General features: G+C 28.5%; 1 protein-coding gene across 4 annotated transcripts in view; it reads right to left on the reverse strand.

The window, feature by feature from the left end:
• LOC106622067 (UNC93-like protein) overlaps positions 1-18,660 on the reverse strand; it is a 75,708-nt gene that overhangs the window by 21,887 nt on the left and 35,161 nt on the right. For 3 of the 4 annotated variants that reach the window (XM_036362080.2, XM_070110506.1, XM_036362082.2), the window contains exon 4: positions 3,722-3,915. In XM_036362080.2, coding sequence (XP_036217973.1) covers positions 3,722-3,769 — 48 coding nt within the window. In that variant the 5' untranslated portion in view covers positions 3,770-3,915. Of the gene's footprint in view, positions 1-3,721; positions 3,916-13,904; positions 14,390-18,660 lie in introns of those variants that run through there. The other variant, XM_036362083.2, reaches the window with a different exon arrangement.

Raw genomic sequence — 18,660 nt, forward strand, 5'->3', positions numbered from 1 at the left:
TGAAGTGGAAAGAATTTATGCAAAATGTTCGATCGATATCTCAAAAACTTAGGGATTAGTTCGCGTTTATACAGACGGATACAAAGAAGAAAATGTTCAGGTTTAAAAAACAAAGCCAAGCTTAACAAATAAGTATGGCTGAACCACTAGAACCTCTATTTTTATATTCTAACATACTACTATTCAAAACTTTTTAACGTACTCAACCGTGTTGTAACAACATTCTACACCTCTCTTTACAATTATCATATTTTTGCGATTAAAGTTGGTGGTCATAAATTATGAATGGTGCTGCCATGGAAATAGCGATTAAATATTGTTAATAAGGTTTTCATGTGCAGTAGTGGTGAATGAAACAGAAGCATATGAAGCACATTTGTGTATATGCATCAATAAACAATACAAGATATCAAGAATTGTAAACTGACTTCCTCATACGATGTAATGAAAGTTAATATGACAAGTGGCCGAAGTGCTTATGCAAACCTGTACATGTGTGCATGTACCCTGTAGGAAAAAGAATATGAAGTGATATAGACAGATAATAATCAACCTGCAGTCAAACAATCAAACAGAAGAAGACTAGTTGTAGTAATTATTGGACTTATCAAAAAAAAAACTTTAAGCTTAATAGTTTATAACTAGTAATTACTGACATAAAACGAACCAGTGCGAAAAAACCAACCTTGGACTAATTATGAAAGGATTTTCTCCGTTTCCTAGTTTCAGTATGAACTGTCACGCAAAGCGAGGAAAGTCGTATGTGAATAGGCCTTTATGCATAAAATACAGATGCTTATATGTTTGAAAGAAATAATGTTGTGGATTCGTTGAGCTGGCTACTCATATTAGCTAGTTTCAAGATAGTATACTCGTTCAATTGACAACCGAGTACTTCAGCGGGGTAACACATTGGTTCAAGTTGAAAAATTATGTCTAATGAGTTCGAGTTGCAGAATACAAGTTGCTCTAAACCAAATGCTCATAAAAAAAGTGCTTATACACACACATATAAGTATCATATATCACTACTTCAAGCCTCTACAAAGTTCATTTTCACAAAATATTGTTGAAATCCCAACGCAACAAGTAGTTTGCACTTATACTTTTCTATCTGCAATCGATGACTCGTATAATTGAATGTGTACAAAGCAGTTATGAGCAATCGAGATATTTATTTCCAGACAAATGAAGTGTAATTAATAGAACGAAATAACACTGAGTGCATAATTACAAAGTAATCTTGCTTTTTATTATAAATGAATGTTGTTTCAAGATAAATGCTGTCAATTTGTAGACTACTGATGTTAGCCGCTGATTGTTAGCGAAAATTTAAATGTAGTAATAGCTGCACCCAAAGAAGCCTGTACCTACGCGCTGTTGATAAACTTTGAACGCCTTCACGCAACGGAAGCTTCTCTAACTAAATATGTACACATAATAGACAAGTGTCTTAAATTGTTAGAACATTTATTCACACAATAGAATGCTGTTCTACACACGCAAACGAAAATCAGTTATTCGCGTGTGCTGGACATATTTGCTGCGTAAATTCTTTTTTTACTTGACGATCGTGTCACAAATCGAACAAATATATTCATAGAAAAGAAAAAAATAAATAAAAATACAATAATTTATGAAAAAATGCATTAAAAAGTACGTGTCTACACACAGCTGTCATAATACTAACACAAATATAATCATAAGTACTCATATTGCATGTATGAGTATTGTTCGTGTTTGTGTCACACACACACGCCTGCCATGATTATTCCACAAAAATTAAATTGGCTTCATTTGAAATGCGTTATTCACAAATTAATCAGACATTGAAATAATTGCAGCAAAAAAAAAATATATATATGTATATCAAAAAGAGTCAAGCAAAATTGAAAGCTGCTTAAGAGAACAAAAGCGCCGCATTGTCAAGTGAAAAGCCGAAAATTGCTGAATTAAAAATGTATAAAAATAACTGTCGAATTATTTTTACCGCCATATGCGTATATATATGTAGGCGTACATATTTTTTAAATGTTTGTATACATATGTAATTACATGCCATAGAATTGCTACAAACATATTTTTCATTATTTTTTGACGTGCCACGTGTCTGCCACACAAAGTGTTGTATGGCGTGCCGGATATAAACATTAAAATCCTATTTTTGTTAATTTTCCGTTCTATTTTCTATATTTTTTTTTTTACTTTTCAATCAATAAATATTTTAATAGTCTTTTTTTAATGGAGCTTTAAGCTTTCTTTTGTATCGCTATAAAGACATTAGTATTTTTTGTTAATTTTTTAAAGGTATTCAAATAATTAATTTTATTTTAAAATTAAATTAATTTATTTAAAATTAGTTTAAATAGTTTTATTTTTTAATTTCTTTGCATAATTGAGAATATATATGTTTTTAATTGTTGTACGCAGTGCTGCTAGATCAAATCTTTCCTTTTTAGTTTTAAATATTTTTTACTATCCGAAGGCTTTACAAATATTTTGAGTTAACTTTTAGAGCAAATAAAATATCTCATTCCAGCATTTTGTGTTTTGAAAATGATTTTCGGATGCATAAACTATAAATATGAATTTTAAACCTGGGACATAATAATATACGAAAACAGCTGATATCTGATAATTATTGGAAATTATTTTTGAAAGAAAACTCACGAACTATCGGACAATTTTAAATAATTAGATTAAATTTAACTCCAAAATGGTTAAATGAACGATTTTAAAGATCCAGAAAATAATAATTAAGAACTAGTTACAAGCACAACATCTCAGGTTTACTTTTTTTTTTCAAAAAGGCAGGGAAAAAGTGGCGTTCATACCTCCAATAAATTATTTAAAAATTATAAAAACTATACAAATTGTAAATAATTTATTTAATGCAAATATTTGTGTATATATTTTGTCCATTTTAACATTTATAATTATATGTGTGTGTAACCTACAAATTACCTTAATTTATGTGGGAATTATGTTCAAGTAAAACTTGTGAGAAACACTTGCGCTCATTGATATATCTACATATAGTACTTTCATTAATGTATAGTGTTTGAACAAAAAAAAAAAAGTAATAGTAATAATAGAGAGCTATTCAAGATAACATACTTCATACATATGTATGTATGTACATCACTGTCTGTTCTATTCTGTCAAATGACTACGACAAGGAAGTGCTGTATCCACTTGTTTTGTATTTATAAAATTTTAATTTGATTTATTTGGTTACTTTGCTTCACCATTGCCCGTGCACAATAAACTAGTAATGTATGCGCATACATACGAGTATGTACTTATTAAGCAGCCTGCTCAGTCACTAAATTTAAACACATACATTTTTTTAACAAATCAATTTATTGAAGAATTCTCTCAAGCAAAATAACTACTCGCAGAAATATACGCACATACAAACACAAATAAATAATATGCTTTTGATGGCAAAGTAATTGAAAATAGCGACAAATGCACATAATTACGCATTCCATTACCGGCTGTACGGTCTATAAATAGCTGGTCATGTTCGATAACTGCACTCAACGTTGGTTTTTTTTTATTATTTGAAATTTTTAGCAACTCACTAATATTGTTGTTAAACTTTTTTACTTTACCTCAATTTTATCTTATTTTTCTATAAAAATAGCAATGCAACATTTGCGTGCATTACAAATATACGAATACTAGTAGTAGCATAAATAAGTTTCTATACACTCACCTTCACTGGTTCATCGTTTTCGAAACCTCCGTTGCTGAAACCTGTCATTTTGTCAGCTCAAATAAATCACAAGCCTTGAATAACTTCTCCTTATTATAAAGTCTCTCTCTCTTTGCGCTCACTGTTTCTATTGCGTTCTCTTTATTATTGTTGTTATCAATTGCTATTTCGTTTTATTTATGTATAAATTAAAGCTGCAAAGAGAAGATGAAAAGATCATATTTTAATTATTTGTGGGAATATTCCGTTAATAGCTGGTTTTTTAAAAATTAAAAATATTTTATTACCATTAAATAATATCAGCTATACTATAATATAAATTTAAAATAAATTGTTATAATTTTGTGTCTACAACAAAAAAAAGTATAACAATATATGATATACAAAATAATAAAATTATTATTAATTTGATTTGTTATGAAAATATTTTTTTAGGCAGATGTATTTTGTTTGTTAAATGTAACTCTGCTAGTAGTAAGACAATTTTCAAAGTACAAAAACTCAATTTTGAAGAAAAGTTTCTTTTTTGGTCAAAATAACAGAGGCACTGTCGAGTATACTTAAAACTGAAAAAATCTATTCAACTTTTTTCCAGCTTTTTCTAAGGAAAATGCATACTAACATTATTAAAATTCTGTTACTGTAACTGTGAATTATGTAACTATTAACAGGAACGTAAAATTTTTTTGGTAACATACCAGTGCTCGTTTTGCTAAAATTTGATAAGTGGTGAATCGAACAACCAACCAGCCTAAATCAAATTGCCTGATAAAATTTAATGAAGTGAAATAGAAAGAAGTTCGAGGTGTCCACATACTTTCTTGTATTACATTGAACTCTATAATTTTTTTGTTGTTGTTTTCATATGTAAATTTTCTAACGCATAGAAAGCGCGAATAGAAGACGGCTGTAAATTAATTAACTTATTTATCTGCAAAAGCAGTGTGAGAGACTTTTGAGGATCGGAAATAGGGTGCAACCGTGTTCACGGCATTTTACAAATTTTACAAACAAAAAAAAATTTATTTTTGTTATTTTAGACTGAAAACCTATTGACTGTAATGACTATGACTTAAGTAATAGTTAGTGGGAAATAACACCAAATTAATAGTCCCTTTATTAATATAAAAGTGCAACCTTTAGCTTTTTAATTATATTTTTTGTATATAAAATATTGCTATAATTAATTTTTATAATTAATTTTAATTTTTATAATGAATTTTAATATCACCATTATTTTTATATTAACGCTTTTCTTAGCTGAATAATTTATTTAGTATGATAATACTCAGTTATTTCTTTTTTTATGTTATAAACTATGCGTGCATATAATTGATTAGCTGGGCTTTAAGGTCTTTTGTTATTCATTATGATTTTCCAATTAAATTTTATACAATGAAGCTAATTGACTCTAAGTACTAGAATATACCTATAAATGTAATATTTTTAAAGCCACTGGAATTAATTTTTATGTACAAAGAGAGTATTATATTACCGTTTCGAGATGTGGTTGTCATGCTAAATATAGTTAGTTACTATAAATTACACAATTGCTTTGGCTGTTGACAAATTGCAAATTACTAGCAACTGGGTATAACAACTTTTTTGTTGTGTAAAAAAATAATTAACAAAAATAAATAGATATAAATAATAAATAACTAATAGCTTAATATAACCAATTTTGTTAGTAAAAAATTAAAAAAATAAATAATATAGCATTTATTTATGTAGCATTTTTTGTTCGAAAAAAAATTAAATGTTTTTTTTTTAATTCTACCTACTTATTAACATTACTTTTCCGCCGCACTTACTACTTACTATTCTCTTTACAACAACTGTAACAATAAACATTATTGTGTACCGCAAATGTTTATACCGACGCTTTTCATAAATTATATTTTCAAATTACTGCCAAAAAGGTGAATGAAAATAATTTCAGTAAAAAAAAAAATTATTGTATGTGTATACATTTGAATAGTTATCGGCTATCGTTTGTTACTCGCGAATGCACTCGAGCGCAAACTCGATGACTTGTGAATGGCACTGGCGCATCCTATACACGCACATACACACACATAAACGATCAAATTGTTTAGCACAAAAAGTCACACGCTCTCATGGACATACACACACACGCGCACTAACAGGCATCAAAGCGCTTATAATCACCATCTCAAGCGAGTGCTGAAGTTCAAGTTCATTTATTCAATTTGTGACTTTTTTCTCACACACAACGCGTTTCAGTTCCTGCATTTTCATCATATTAATAATTATTAATTTATTGTAGTATTTCTTTTTATCGAATAACGCGATTCCGTTGATTGTATCGTTAATAATGTTTTCTTTCTGTGTTTTTGTTGTAGTTGTTGTCTTGTTTTGTTATTGACTTTTTTACAGCAATTAGTTGCCAACAATTTGTTAGCTTATTGCTATTGTTGTTATATTGTTCTGTGTTCTGTTTAACCCCTGCTTAAATACACTTTTGTTTATTGTTTATTGTTGTATTTGCAATATGTTGTGTTTTACTTTTCTTTGCTTAGGTTGCTGCTACTATAAAATACGTATTAGCATTAAACTTTGTTGTTGGCGGTAGTCAATATATATTTACGCATGTGTGCGTGTTTGTTTGTACATACTATGCTTTCATGTTCAATTAATAAAATTATTTGTAATCTATCGTCACATCTGCCGCACCGACGATCAATTAAAAAATCACTAAAAAAATAAATAAATAACTGGCGACTTGTACATTAATAATAACATACTAAATACATAAATTTGTAATGCAGGTGTGCACATACATAAATTTGTGAGCAAAACTAAATAAATTTGGTTCTAGTGCTGATAGTAAATCTGTTTGAAGTTTTATTTTTTGTGTAATTTTTTTTTATATATATTTTTGTTGAACAATATGCTACATGCAATATAAATATAATAGTAATATTTTCTGATTGTGATTTTTTATTTTAATTATTTTTATTTATTTATATTTATATATATTTATTTTCGAATACAATGTTTTTTTCTCAAAAAATTTATATTTTAATGAATATTTTCATGAAAAATTAGCATGCAATATTTTTATTTAAATATAAATAATACCGCACACTTTCTTAAAAAATATGACAAATATATTACTCATTTATAATATGTATATATTTATTACATTATTTTAATTATTTTTTTCAATATATTATTTTATTTTGTATGCTCGCTTTTCATCAAAATAATTATTTTCTGAGCAAAAAAATGTTATAATATATAATTATATACTATTTTTTAAATTTACTTATGCTACATTTTCATCAAAGTAATTATTTTATTTAAAAAAACTTTAAAAATGCATATTTTATTGTTTTTATATTTTAGAAGCCATTTTATTATGTATTACATTTATTTACCAAACTTTTTATAATATTATGCATGAAAATTTATTTAAAATAACTATTACGCGAAATAGAGTGTGCGGAAAATATAAGAATTTGGAAAAAATGTTTTTCGTAACACAAAATTTTTTTTTTGGCATAGATCATTTGAAAAAAATTTCTAAAACCACAATTTTTACTGTTATACATTTTTAAAAATATTATTATATTTATTATTTTATTACATAAAAAAATATTTTTTTTTGTAAAAAGAAAACATTTGAAAATTCCTTATTCCATCAAAAAAAAAAAAAATATTAGACCGCACGACAATTAACTTCAGCAAATCTTATTTCACCAGTTAACGAAACTCGCATCTTCTATAATCATTCATGTTTATTATTATTGTATTTGCTTAAATGACGGCATGATAATAAAACGTCAGAGAATGATCTGTTTATTAAGCAAAAAACAGTGATAAAAATTTCAAGGTAATAAAAAGAAATGCTTAACGAGCAAAACTGCATCAGCAGAGCTGGAATTGAAATCATCAAATAAAAAAATTAAATACAAATTTTATTTGCTTAATGGTTTATGATAACTAAAAGCCTGACATTGCTATATATTTAGATCAGAACACATTATTTTAAACTGCATATTTACGTATATGCTAAAATTTTACTCCAAACTCCGACAAAGTAATACTTGAATATTACATAATTTTTGCTAAATTAAGTAAATTAGTTTTGCATAAGCACTAACTGTTAGTCACTGTTTTGATTTATATTTAAACCAGCTTATTAAAATATCGTTGACACGTGAACGCATTAACAGTGGAGGGCATAAAAATGCACAGATGTGACAAAAAATATTAAGAATGTAAACGCTACCTGATTACAAAATCTGCAAATGATATCGTGAATATTACAACAAATGAGTAAAAGAAAGAAACAAAAACAAAAATATATATATATAGAAAATAAAAATAATAACACTTCATAGAATCAGATTATGCAAGGATATAACCATTGTAGTCTGAAATTTTAAAGGGTCGCTTATTTTATGCCATGTAAAAAAATTTTCAAAATTCTTTGTCGATATTATGTTTTACAATAAAAATTGTGGACCATTTTACAAAAATACATTCCTTTTCAAAATTCTCAAAGGATGTATATTCCTTAGGATTTAAAATATGTTCCCGAATTATTTTTGCTAAGCATATTTTACAATAAAAATCTAAATATTTCCAATTTTTCACAAAAATATATTATTTTTAAAAATATTTTTAAATAACTAGACAAATTTTAATTTTAACGAAAATCAATTGAAAAAAGAAAAAAATTTTTTGTTTAAAAATGTACACAAACATTTAATTATCTTATAAATTTTACCAAATTTCTCTAACTCACTGTAGATGCGCTTGTGCACGTAAATCATCATATATACTTTTATTTGCATTCTCATACGTTAATAATAATAAAGTGCAGTAAAAAATTGCATTACAAAAGGCTAGTGTACAATTAGTCTGTCCACGAGTGCTGTCAATTGGCTATTGTCAGTTCTACCGGCACTCGCCGCACAGATTAGTCAGCGCTGAGAACAAAAATATATGGAGTAACAAAGCAAAATGCAAATGTTGGCGGCTTGTGATGCAAAGCAGAAACGGGTGTTTGAAAAGTTTTTGATTTTTAATTTTTGTATTATATTTTTAATTTTATTTATCAATTTTCCTTATCAGAATTAAAAATTCATCGATTACTATCGACTTTTGCTCAATAATTGCCATTTGATTGCTAACTTTTTTCCAATCACTTATTAATTGTAGAATATCTGCAAATAATGTTTTTTGAACGACACGATTTCGTTGCGAAACGTCACGTGTTTTCTCTTAATACATAAAGTTCGTAAGTGGTTTCAAAATTTTTGCATCACGTTTTTAGTATTTACTAGTGTTAATTAGAAATTTATGAGTTGCATCGCCGATAAACCACACACTCTTGTAATTGACGCTACTCAGTCATCAAATCGAAGTCACATGTGATATTATAGCAATAGTCGCGAGAGAAAATCATCAACTAAGTAGATGCATGCTATTAGATAGAGTAGGTAATTATTGCTCATACAAGTACATATGTATTATGGGGCATAAATATTTTGGTGCTAATATTGTTTATTAAAGCTATTTTAAATTAATCAGCTAGATTGCAGAGAAAAAAATTTAAAAACTATTGTTAGATAAAATTGTATAATTCACGGCACGTGTGTAAGTGTGTGCAAATTTGTGACTAGAACCTGCAAATTTTAATTATAAGCCAACTTTATGGCGCCTAAGATAACAGTGCAGGGTTTTCTCGGTAATAGATTTAATAATTTATCGGCAACTTTCTTTGAAATTTTGACGTCAAATATTAAATTTTTGGCGAAAATATTTTTATGACGTTATTGGCAGAATGTAACTATTTGGTAAAATTGTACTTTGATAAAGTTCATAAATGCTGCGAATTATGATTGTATGGACTATGCAAATTCGTGTTTATCTTGTTTTTTAAATTATTTGTGATAACAAAGTTTTAAAAAATATCCGCACCGGATCACCCCAGCTTGCTTGAAGTATTAAATTCTTTAGTTTCCACGTAATTTCAAAATGCTTTTACCTATTCGCTGTCATTTTCGCTATTGTTATTATAAACTTGCATTTCGCATGTGCTTGGCTTTGGTGGTGACGGCGGCGGTGGCGTATACGTAATGTAATTAATTGTGTGTGAATAAAAACGCGTTGGGAATATTTATGACATTAATTACATATATGGTATGTATGTAAGCAGATGCATCTTAATATTGACAAGCATGGATATATATCTATTTATTTGCACATAGACTTAACCTACATAAAGTATGAATTTAAGAAAATATATGCATTCAAAGAAGTTGGTTGGTAGAAACGTGAGACGGGCTTGAAACGAGAATATTTTGAAATCACTTATGAAGAGAAAGTGAAGTGAAATACTTGAGAATATTAAAAAGGCCTTGGAAAAACAAATTTTCTGTTCTATTTTGACTTTCCTTTTTAAGAATTTATGGAAATCATACATCCATAAGCATGAGTGCTAAATTTTTTAATAGATTCAAAATAATATACAATTGATTATATAAATAAATATAAAATTATATAAATATTGTATATATAAACCGACTCATTGACCTGCTGGCTTTCTCTGTTCTCAGAATAAATTTTTAAATGATTTTATTTCATTCAACTGTTCGTCACTTTAAAACACCTTGTTTATTACTTTTAATTACTGTAGGCACTTAGCTTAGTATTTAGTAAACAGCGGATAAAAAATGATAACTGTAAAAAAATACAAGTAAATATATGAATTATAGCACGTGTACAGTTAATATAAACAATCATCTCTACAAAAAAAAAATATATATTTGCTAAGCATGCATTTAATTGTTTCTACAAATTTATATGTACATACAGTTAGTGATTTTTTTATGATGCAATTAAGTTAATTTTTTTTTAGCAAATATTGTAATCCTCTTACATCTGCTTTTATTTAGTCAAAAAGGTTTATGGTATAATGAACAGTGAAATACAGTGAATTAAAATGCATTGTAATGGAATGTTGTTTTATTGTAAGTTTTGATTTGTTTATTTTTCAATCTGAATACTTTAAGCTTAATCATATTTATTCTGTCCTCTGGCATGAGCTTGTGTTTTTTACGCGAAGATTCGAAAGCAAAAATTATTTATATTTATAATCAGTTATTATTATAGTCATAATCTTAGAAGAGATAAGTACGTCTGAAGAAATGCGCAACAGCATGAAATTTAGACTTTTTATATTATTTCGAAAAAGACCATTGAAACTAGACCACTTAAGTGAAGTGACATGATGATGAGATGATATTTCCAAGTTAAAGTTGGTTTATTTAGTGTCTAGTATTTAGGCCCAAATTCAAACAAATGTTAGCTATTAATAGTGATTTCAGAAAAAAATATGATTATATACTTTTATAAAAAAAAAACTGTTTTAGTTGTCTAACATGATCTTTATTTTTAATTTTTATAAAGTTGTTTTTATTATTTCATGAATTCAAATTTTTATACCAGAGCACATAATGTTTTTTACTTCTTCCGAACTTTATAGTGACTAGGATTATTTAGCGATGCGAATTTTTTAAAATATTGCTCATTCGCTACTTAAAAATATATATTCTATGCAAACCAGTCAACGAACTATATCATCACTAAAAACCCATCGTATCTCCCCATAGCTAAACATTAAGCCTGTGGTAAAACTCCACAGTTCCAAAGGTTTTTCTATAACAAGTGCACACACACACGCACAACTACCTCTACACACAGATAATACACATGGATTACAAAAAGCATATTACTACGTAGGTTTGCAATATTTATAGTCAATTAGAGCTTACAAATATGAAAAAAAGGTTAAAATATACATAAAACATAATCATATACCATGTATGAATGGGTTGAGATATATACATATGTGCGTGCGTGTGCTCACCATATCTACTTGTAATTGCTCATTTTCCTTTTGATATCTACTACTGCTTGCTTTGATAAACCACTGTTAATCGTTAACGCCAGCGTGCTGTAATCGCTCAACTTTCCATCAAATCTAATCGAAGCAAAGTACGTGAAATCTAAATTAAAACATACACACCACCACTTCAATGCAGCCGCGATTTATTGAGATTCAGACGTGATTCGTATAAATGTGCTGACAACGATACTTTTTTCTAAATTAATTTTATGATTTTATTACAGAATGGTCAGCGAGACAGCAGTAAATATAAATGCAACAGGAAAATAATTTATTATTTACGAACAATTCTGGTTCGAGTGCAACATGAAATTGCATAATGATTTATTACAATTGATATTCAGTTTTGGCTTTTACTCGGTTATAACCAATTTTATTACTTCAAAATTTCCGTCTGATAATAAACTCTTTTTTGTTGTTATTAGTTTGTAGTTGGCCCTGTGGACTCGTGTGAACTTTACTGATTAATTATTACGAGCTTTACACCACAGTGTAGTAATAGGTTTTTGAATTTTGAGCAGTAAATCATAATTTCATGACTGAAATGCATAAAGTTGCTATTCAATGTTCTATGATTTAATAGAATGTACAAAAACAAAAAAAAAATGTTTACATAGGAAACTGGCATACAATTTTATATAATTTTGTACATATATGCATAAATAAGCATATTTTTATTATATATTTAAAATAAATAAATTTAAATTTGTAAAATGAATTAATGGTAGATTTTATGCAGTTTGTTTAACATCAAACTTATTTCAAGGACTTCAAGACATATTAAATTTTATATTTTATACATTTTTAAATCTAAATAATTACTCTGTACTTTAACTAAAAAAAAACTCGATTTGGTTTAAATACAAAAAAAATAGTTTGCCTTCTAATTTGAAAATTTCTTATTAGTATACTGAAACTAAAGATAAATTGGTTCCTAAGCAAAAAAGGAATAATAAATATTGGTCTATCATTCCCAAAATAACCGATAATAATATTCTCTTAAACGTCACTCACAGTTCTGCATCTGCCGCGAATAATTACGCATTAATTCATTCAAACTTCTCAACTTCTCACATAATGCAACACTAATTATCCCAATCCCCTAATAACACCCATAAAAATATGTGAATCATTTCCTAAAGTATAAAAATTACAGCCCTTAAATATATAGTTGGGTGCCAGGTACCGCATAGCTTAACTTAATTAAAACACTAATGAAAATCATTCAGTTATAGCCGCTACTATTAGTCAGGGAATGCACAGTAACCAGCTGGACAGACAACATTCCTTACAATAACCGACAATAACGAACATTTAATTCAATGTGTGAAATGCCACATAACAAATGAACATAGCTTAATTCACTAAGTACTCGAAGTGACTATTTAGTAATGTGTAATTGAGTAATAGCCCATAAATATGTATCGGGTTAAACTGACAGTTGACTGTGATTTACTAGTATTACAGCAAAGGTATTATTTAATAATATTATTCTCAGTCTTACAGCAGATAGATCGGTTACGATTTATGTCCGGCCTATAGGAATAGTCGAGCAGCAATTATTGATAGCTGTGCGCTTTGTGAAATATATATCAGCAACAATTATATGCGCATTTATATGCAGTTAGTGAGATATATGCCACAATTACGAACATGTGAAATTTGAAACTGTATAAACAGCGAAATTTGAAGTCGGATGTCAGTTTGCGAATTTTCATACCGTGAACAGAGTATACTATTAAAGTTGGAACACGCAGGGGGAAACGTCGAACACCCTATAAAACAATATATACAAAGGATCAGCATGACCAGCTGAGTCCAATTAGCCATGTTCGATTGTCTGTATGTTCGTGTATACTTGTATATACGCGAACTAGTTTCCCAGTGCTGATCTGATGTAGCTACATTTTCCAGTAATTTTAGTGATTTTTAATTAATTATTAATTTTTAAATGAGTTTACTGTATTATGATTATAATGGCACGTTGCTACACGTAGTAGAGCATTTAAATACGTTTTTCATTAGCATACATTAACAAAAACACATAATTTTTTTTACTGTTTTAGAATAAACTTTTATCGTCCTTTATATAAGGAATAATAGATATTTGCGTCTTTTAAGGCTATTATTTAATAATTAAATTAAAAAAAATTCATAAAGATAGTTTAAGCACTCTAAAAGAAATTTAGAGTAATATAAATTATATAAAAAACTTAATAAAAACAACTTTTCAACACTCACTCTTGTTAACTGCCAATTTGTTACTTCACATGGGGAAAGATGATGAAGATCGTATCAAACGAAACGAAATTGTCGAGACGATTTCAATTTGTGCACTTGTCGGCGTACACGTTTACCGTTAATAACTTTTGTTTTCCAACACAACTTATGAGTAACATTTATTAATATCACACAATAAATTCGATACTGAACTAATTCAGCTTCACCTCAAGTGTTTTATTTACTTATATAATTTTTATATATTATTTGTATATATAGATTTATTCAACGTTCTTCTCAACAACTTAAGACACAAATACGCTTCACTAGTTGAGTGCTTGACGACGTTTGTATGTTTATTGGAGCTCACTTACTGCTAACGCTTTCTTAAATATATATGTATGTATGTGTTTGTATATATCGTTTACTTTTCTACACTTGAGGTGGGTGAGTATATATAAATTTGATTTGACGAGCTCCTTCTCGTTTAACGGTCAAACGATAAATACCAAATATTAGCGACACTTGGCGAATTTTAAATGAAAAATATCTCGGCGACAGTAACTCTTCAAGAAATTGATAAAGCAGTTGTAGACATTGTTGTTGTGATTATTATTCTGTTACTCTGTTCCTTGCTATTGCTGTTGTTGTTTTTGCTGCAGTTAAATATTGTTGAATATTTATTTCCGAAAGATACACAGCCACAGCGTAAACAATGTGCGATAATAAAAGTTGGCAATAAAATGTAAATGCACACGAGTGCTACATATGCTTAACTGTCCGTTTGTCACTTTGTCTGTGTGTGTGTGTATGTACGTTTTAATCAATATTAAGCAGTTCTCTGATTGGCAAATTACACTTCAAACTGGTCAGTGTCAAGGAGTATAATAGAAAGTAGAAATAATCAAATTAAAATGACATCCTCCAACGTTTGGGCAGCGCTTAGAGACAACACGTCGTATACGCAACCAGCAGCGACGCGTGTTGGACTGTTTTTTTTTTTGCTCCCTTTTTAGTTTGTGTCATCACATTATTTGCTGATCACTATCTGATTGTACGATTATTTACACAAAATTTCTATGTATGTATTGGAGTAGTTGTTGGCTCTCAGTAAATTACCCTACAGTAATGTAACTAAAGCAAATGTAGTCTACTTAGCATTATTAATGCGGCGTATTTGATTAACTGTATTGTAATATTTTCAACTATGTGCAGACAAATTTTCAGTGCACAATTGTGATTTTTTCGTTTGAGAATTCAATTCACGAGCGCTAATTGTTTAACACAATTTTTTGTCAGTAATTAATATCAGAACATATTTATTTTTACATTTTTACGATTAGTGTGATATCACTATGTTTGAATATATTTCTTACTAGTTTATTAAAATCTGATTGCTGTCACATTTGTACATTTGAGTGTAGTAATAGAAATCCACTTGAACATTATCTATATGCGGTTTGATAGTATGAATGGCACGAGGCACACGAGTATATATAGGGTGCTTTTTTGGAGACTATATTTTATGTGAATTAATATTTGTGAAATTAGAAGCGACTGCGTAAATGATGATTTTTGGTCTGAAATTATAGCAATCGTTCGTAACACCCATGGATGAGACCATCAATAAACTATCCATCAGTTTCGAAGTTATGAATAATCTCAGTGATCGAGTAACCTTTGAAATTTCGTCAATAATATTCTTGGTCACTTTATTCAAACAAAATGAAAAACGCTCTCTATTTTTGCGCTTCGCTCTACTGGCCAAAAATTTACCCATGCATTAGCCCTGCTTACTATTTTCGAGCTTCAGTCTCTTGACCGAAATATACTGGTGAAATTCACAACATGGTTATCCACGTGAATTCAAAACCAGGTAGAGTGTGGTTACCATATTTAAGTGGTTTCAACTGATTCAATTATAACTGTAATTGATTATATATAGTTTATATGATTAGTACTAGTTGTTTGTTCGATTTACCACTCTCCGCTTTTTAGTGCCTCGAATGTTTCGAGTCAATTAAACCAGTATGCAAGTGTTTGTAAACTGGAAACAACTAGCTTCTGTAAATCCTAATTGATAGGATAATATAGGATGATATATACATACAATATAACCTCAAAATGGACTAGTGCTCAAATGCCTAACACATTTGAAAAAACAGGCAATTCAATTATTTATCTTAAAACTTTTCAATAAATTTTAATTGAAATGATATCTTTCTTCTTGCTATTAACTTCGCACATAGTAAAAATATTGCAATTCATTTAAAGTTACTAACTGCAAGCAAAATAAACTAAAAACAAAAAAATATATAAAAAATAATGATATGAACGTGAATATAAAGATAAAGATAAGATAGTGACGTTCTCATAGTAGTTTAGAGACTTCCGTTGCTAATTAAAATACACAACGTGCTACAATCTTTACAATTCTTCTGTATAAATTACAGCGTTCCGTTAATGATATTCACAAACACAGTGACACATCTGCTAGTTGGACTTTTTGATTTCATTTACTTAACTCAAATAAAGCTTGATGAAGTGTGAGTCATGCGTACACTTGAGTGAGTGACAAGCATGTGAGATAAATTTATAATGCGAGTATGTAAATAAATATAGAGTAGTACAAACACACACAAATGTATTGTGAGCTTTTATTGAACTGCAACTGATAAATGTGAAAGGCGAAGCGTGTATATTGTTAATATGAAAATTGGATTGGAGTCAATTAAATTTTATTGATTATTAAAAAGTCCACGACAGCAGAATTTTTTAGAAGTGCTATGACCAACAAATTTAATGCATCTTTATAGAAGAATTTTGTACGCGTGCCGATACAAATTCCAAAACACTTGCGGTTTTTTAGAACTTAACATATCTTTAATAATTTTTTTATTGCTTTGATATCACCATTTCAGCAATAAATCAGTTAATAACCTTACCCTATACAACTCACTATTCATGACCGTTGTATATATCGGTCAATAAATACCATTATTCAATAAATTATATTTTTCACAACAATAAATGTAAGTGATATTTTGGAAAGAAAACCTCCTTTAGTTAGAAAAATCGGAGTGTAAATTATTCTTAGTGAAAAGTTAGAAAATAAAATAAATAAAAAGACCGCATTACTTGCTTTTATATTTATTTTTATTTTTGAGTATGTCAAAGTGTTGTAAAAAAAATAATACGAGTACAAGTACAATACACATCGTTCTTTGTACGCCAGTAAATTTTCAGAAACTTAGAATTTTATAAATCATTAAATACATAAAAAAAAAAACATTAAACTAACACCCTTCATAGACATAGGGTAGTAAGGTAAGGTTGATAATATCTTGTCAAACAATAAACTTTTCCATACAATAACTTGTGTTTTTTCGGTCAGTTTATATGGCAGCTATATGCTATAGTATTTAGATATCGGCGGTTCCGACAAATGTGCAGCTTCATGGGAAGAAAAGAACGAAGGCAAATTTTATCGATATCTTAAAAACAAAAAATTATATATCCAGCTCTGGGCATAAAAAATCATAAAAAAAGGAATAATAAAGTAAGATTAAATAAGCAGAATCAAAACAAAACTATAAAAATTTGTCTAGATATTCAACGCAGTACACTGTACTACTATCACTATCTGTATCAGTAAATAAAGAAAAAAAATATAATAGGTATACGATTATAACGGAGATATAATAATATGGCTGTAAAACGTGAATATTTTTAAGTGTGCGTTAAGTGCTTTAAATAATTTGTGAAATTAAAATTATTTCTAATTAAAAATAGATAGAGAACACATGTTGATAATTGTTATTCTGAGATTAGGAATACTTTGGTTACCAGATTTTGATTTCCATTTGATACTCAATTTAGGTAAAACATAAAAAATTTCTTTTCATCGCATTTTTGCCAGTACGCCGAAATATAGGCAATATTTATGGTAGTATATTAACAATTGGAACATGACCAGAGCGAATAAAAAACTGGGTTTTGAACTGCAGATACAAATGCAGTTTTCTTACAATTAGCTATAATTGTATACAAAAGTAAGTTAGTATGTGTCTAATTCTACTATATATTGTAAAAACTTAGCGCCAGCGCCACCTGATGGTATTAAATTTGGGTGGTTTTTTTAAATATTATTTTAAATGTTTTTTTATAAATCACTGATATCAGAGCGCCTAATTTTATAATTCAATATTAATAAATAATAATAAAGTTATAATTCTAAGAAAATTTTAAATGCTATTTGTTGCGACGTTAATAATGCTTTGCTCATTATGTTAAAAATAGATAATAGCAGTTAGTTAAAGTGGCTGATAATTATTTGAATGGGTTTTTCGTGCTCAAGCGGAAGCGATAAGCTTGCACAGGCTTTGTTTCGATGTGTGTGCATGAATAGATATAAGGAGGTAGCAGGACGGAAGGCGATAAAGCAATTGAGAGCTACATTTATGGCTACTGTATTTGTCGGAGCGCAAACAAATTCAAGAGTTGATCGTTTAAAATTATATCTTCGGCAGGCATAAGTCAGTGTGGACAAAAGCAGCTAATTTCTGTTTATAAGTTTTGGTTTAATAATAAATAGTTTGCACACATTTTTTTTTTTTTTAATTAAAAGAAAATCCCCGCAGACAATATTTTGTAGATATTTATAGTTTTGCTTCCAGCACCTTCATGCAGTTATTCCTTCCGCTTTCGCGCAACTTATCGCAAGAGAATTAAACTGACAAACAATTTAAATTATGACACCGAATTGCCGTTTTTATCA

This window comes from Bactrocera oleae, chromosome 5 (assembly GCF_042242935.1).
Source record: "Bactrocera oleae isolate idBacOlea1 chromosome 5, idBacOlea1, whole genome shotgun sequence".
In the NCBI taxonomy this organism is placed as follows: Eukaryota; Metazoa; Arthropoda; class Insecta; order Diptera; family Tephritidae; genus Bactrocera; species Bactrocera oleae.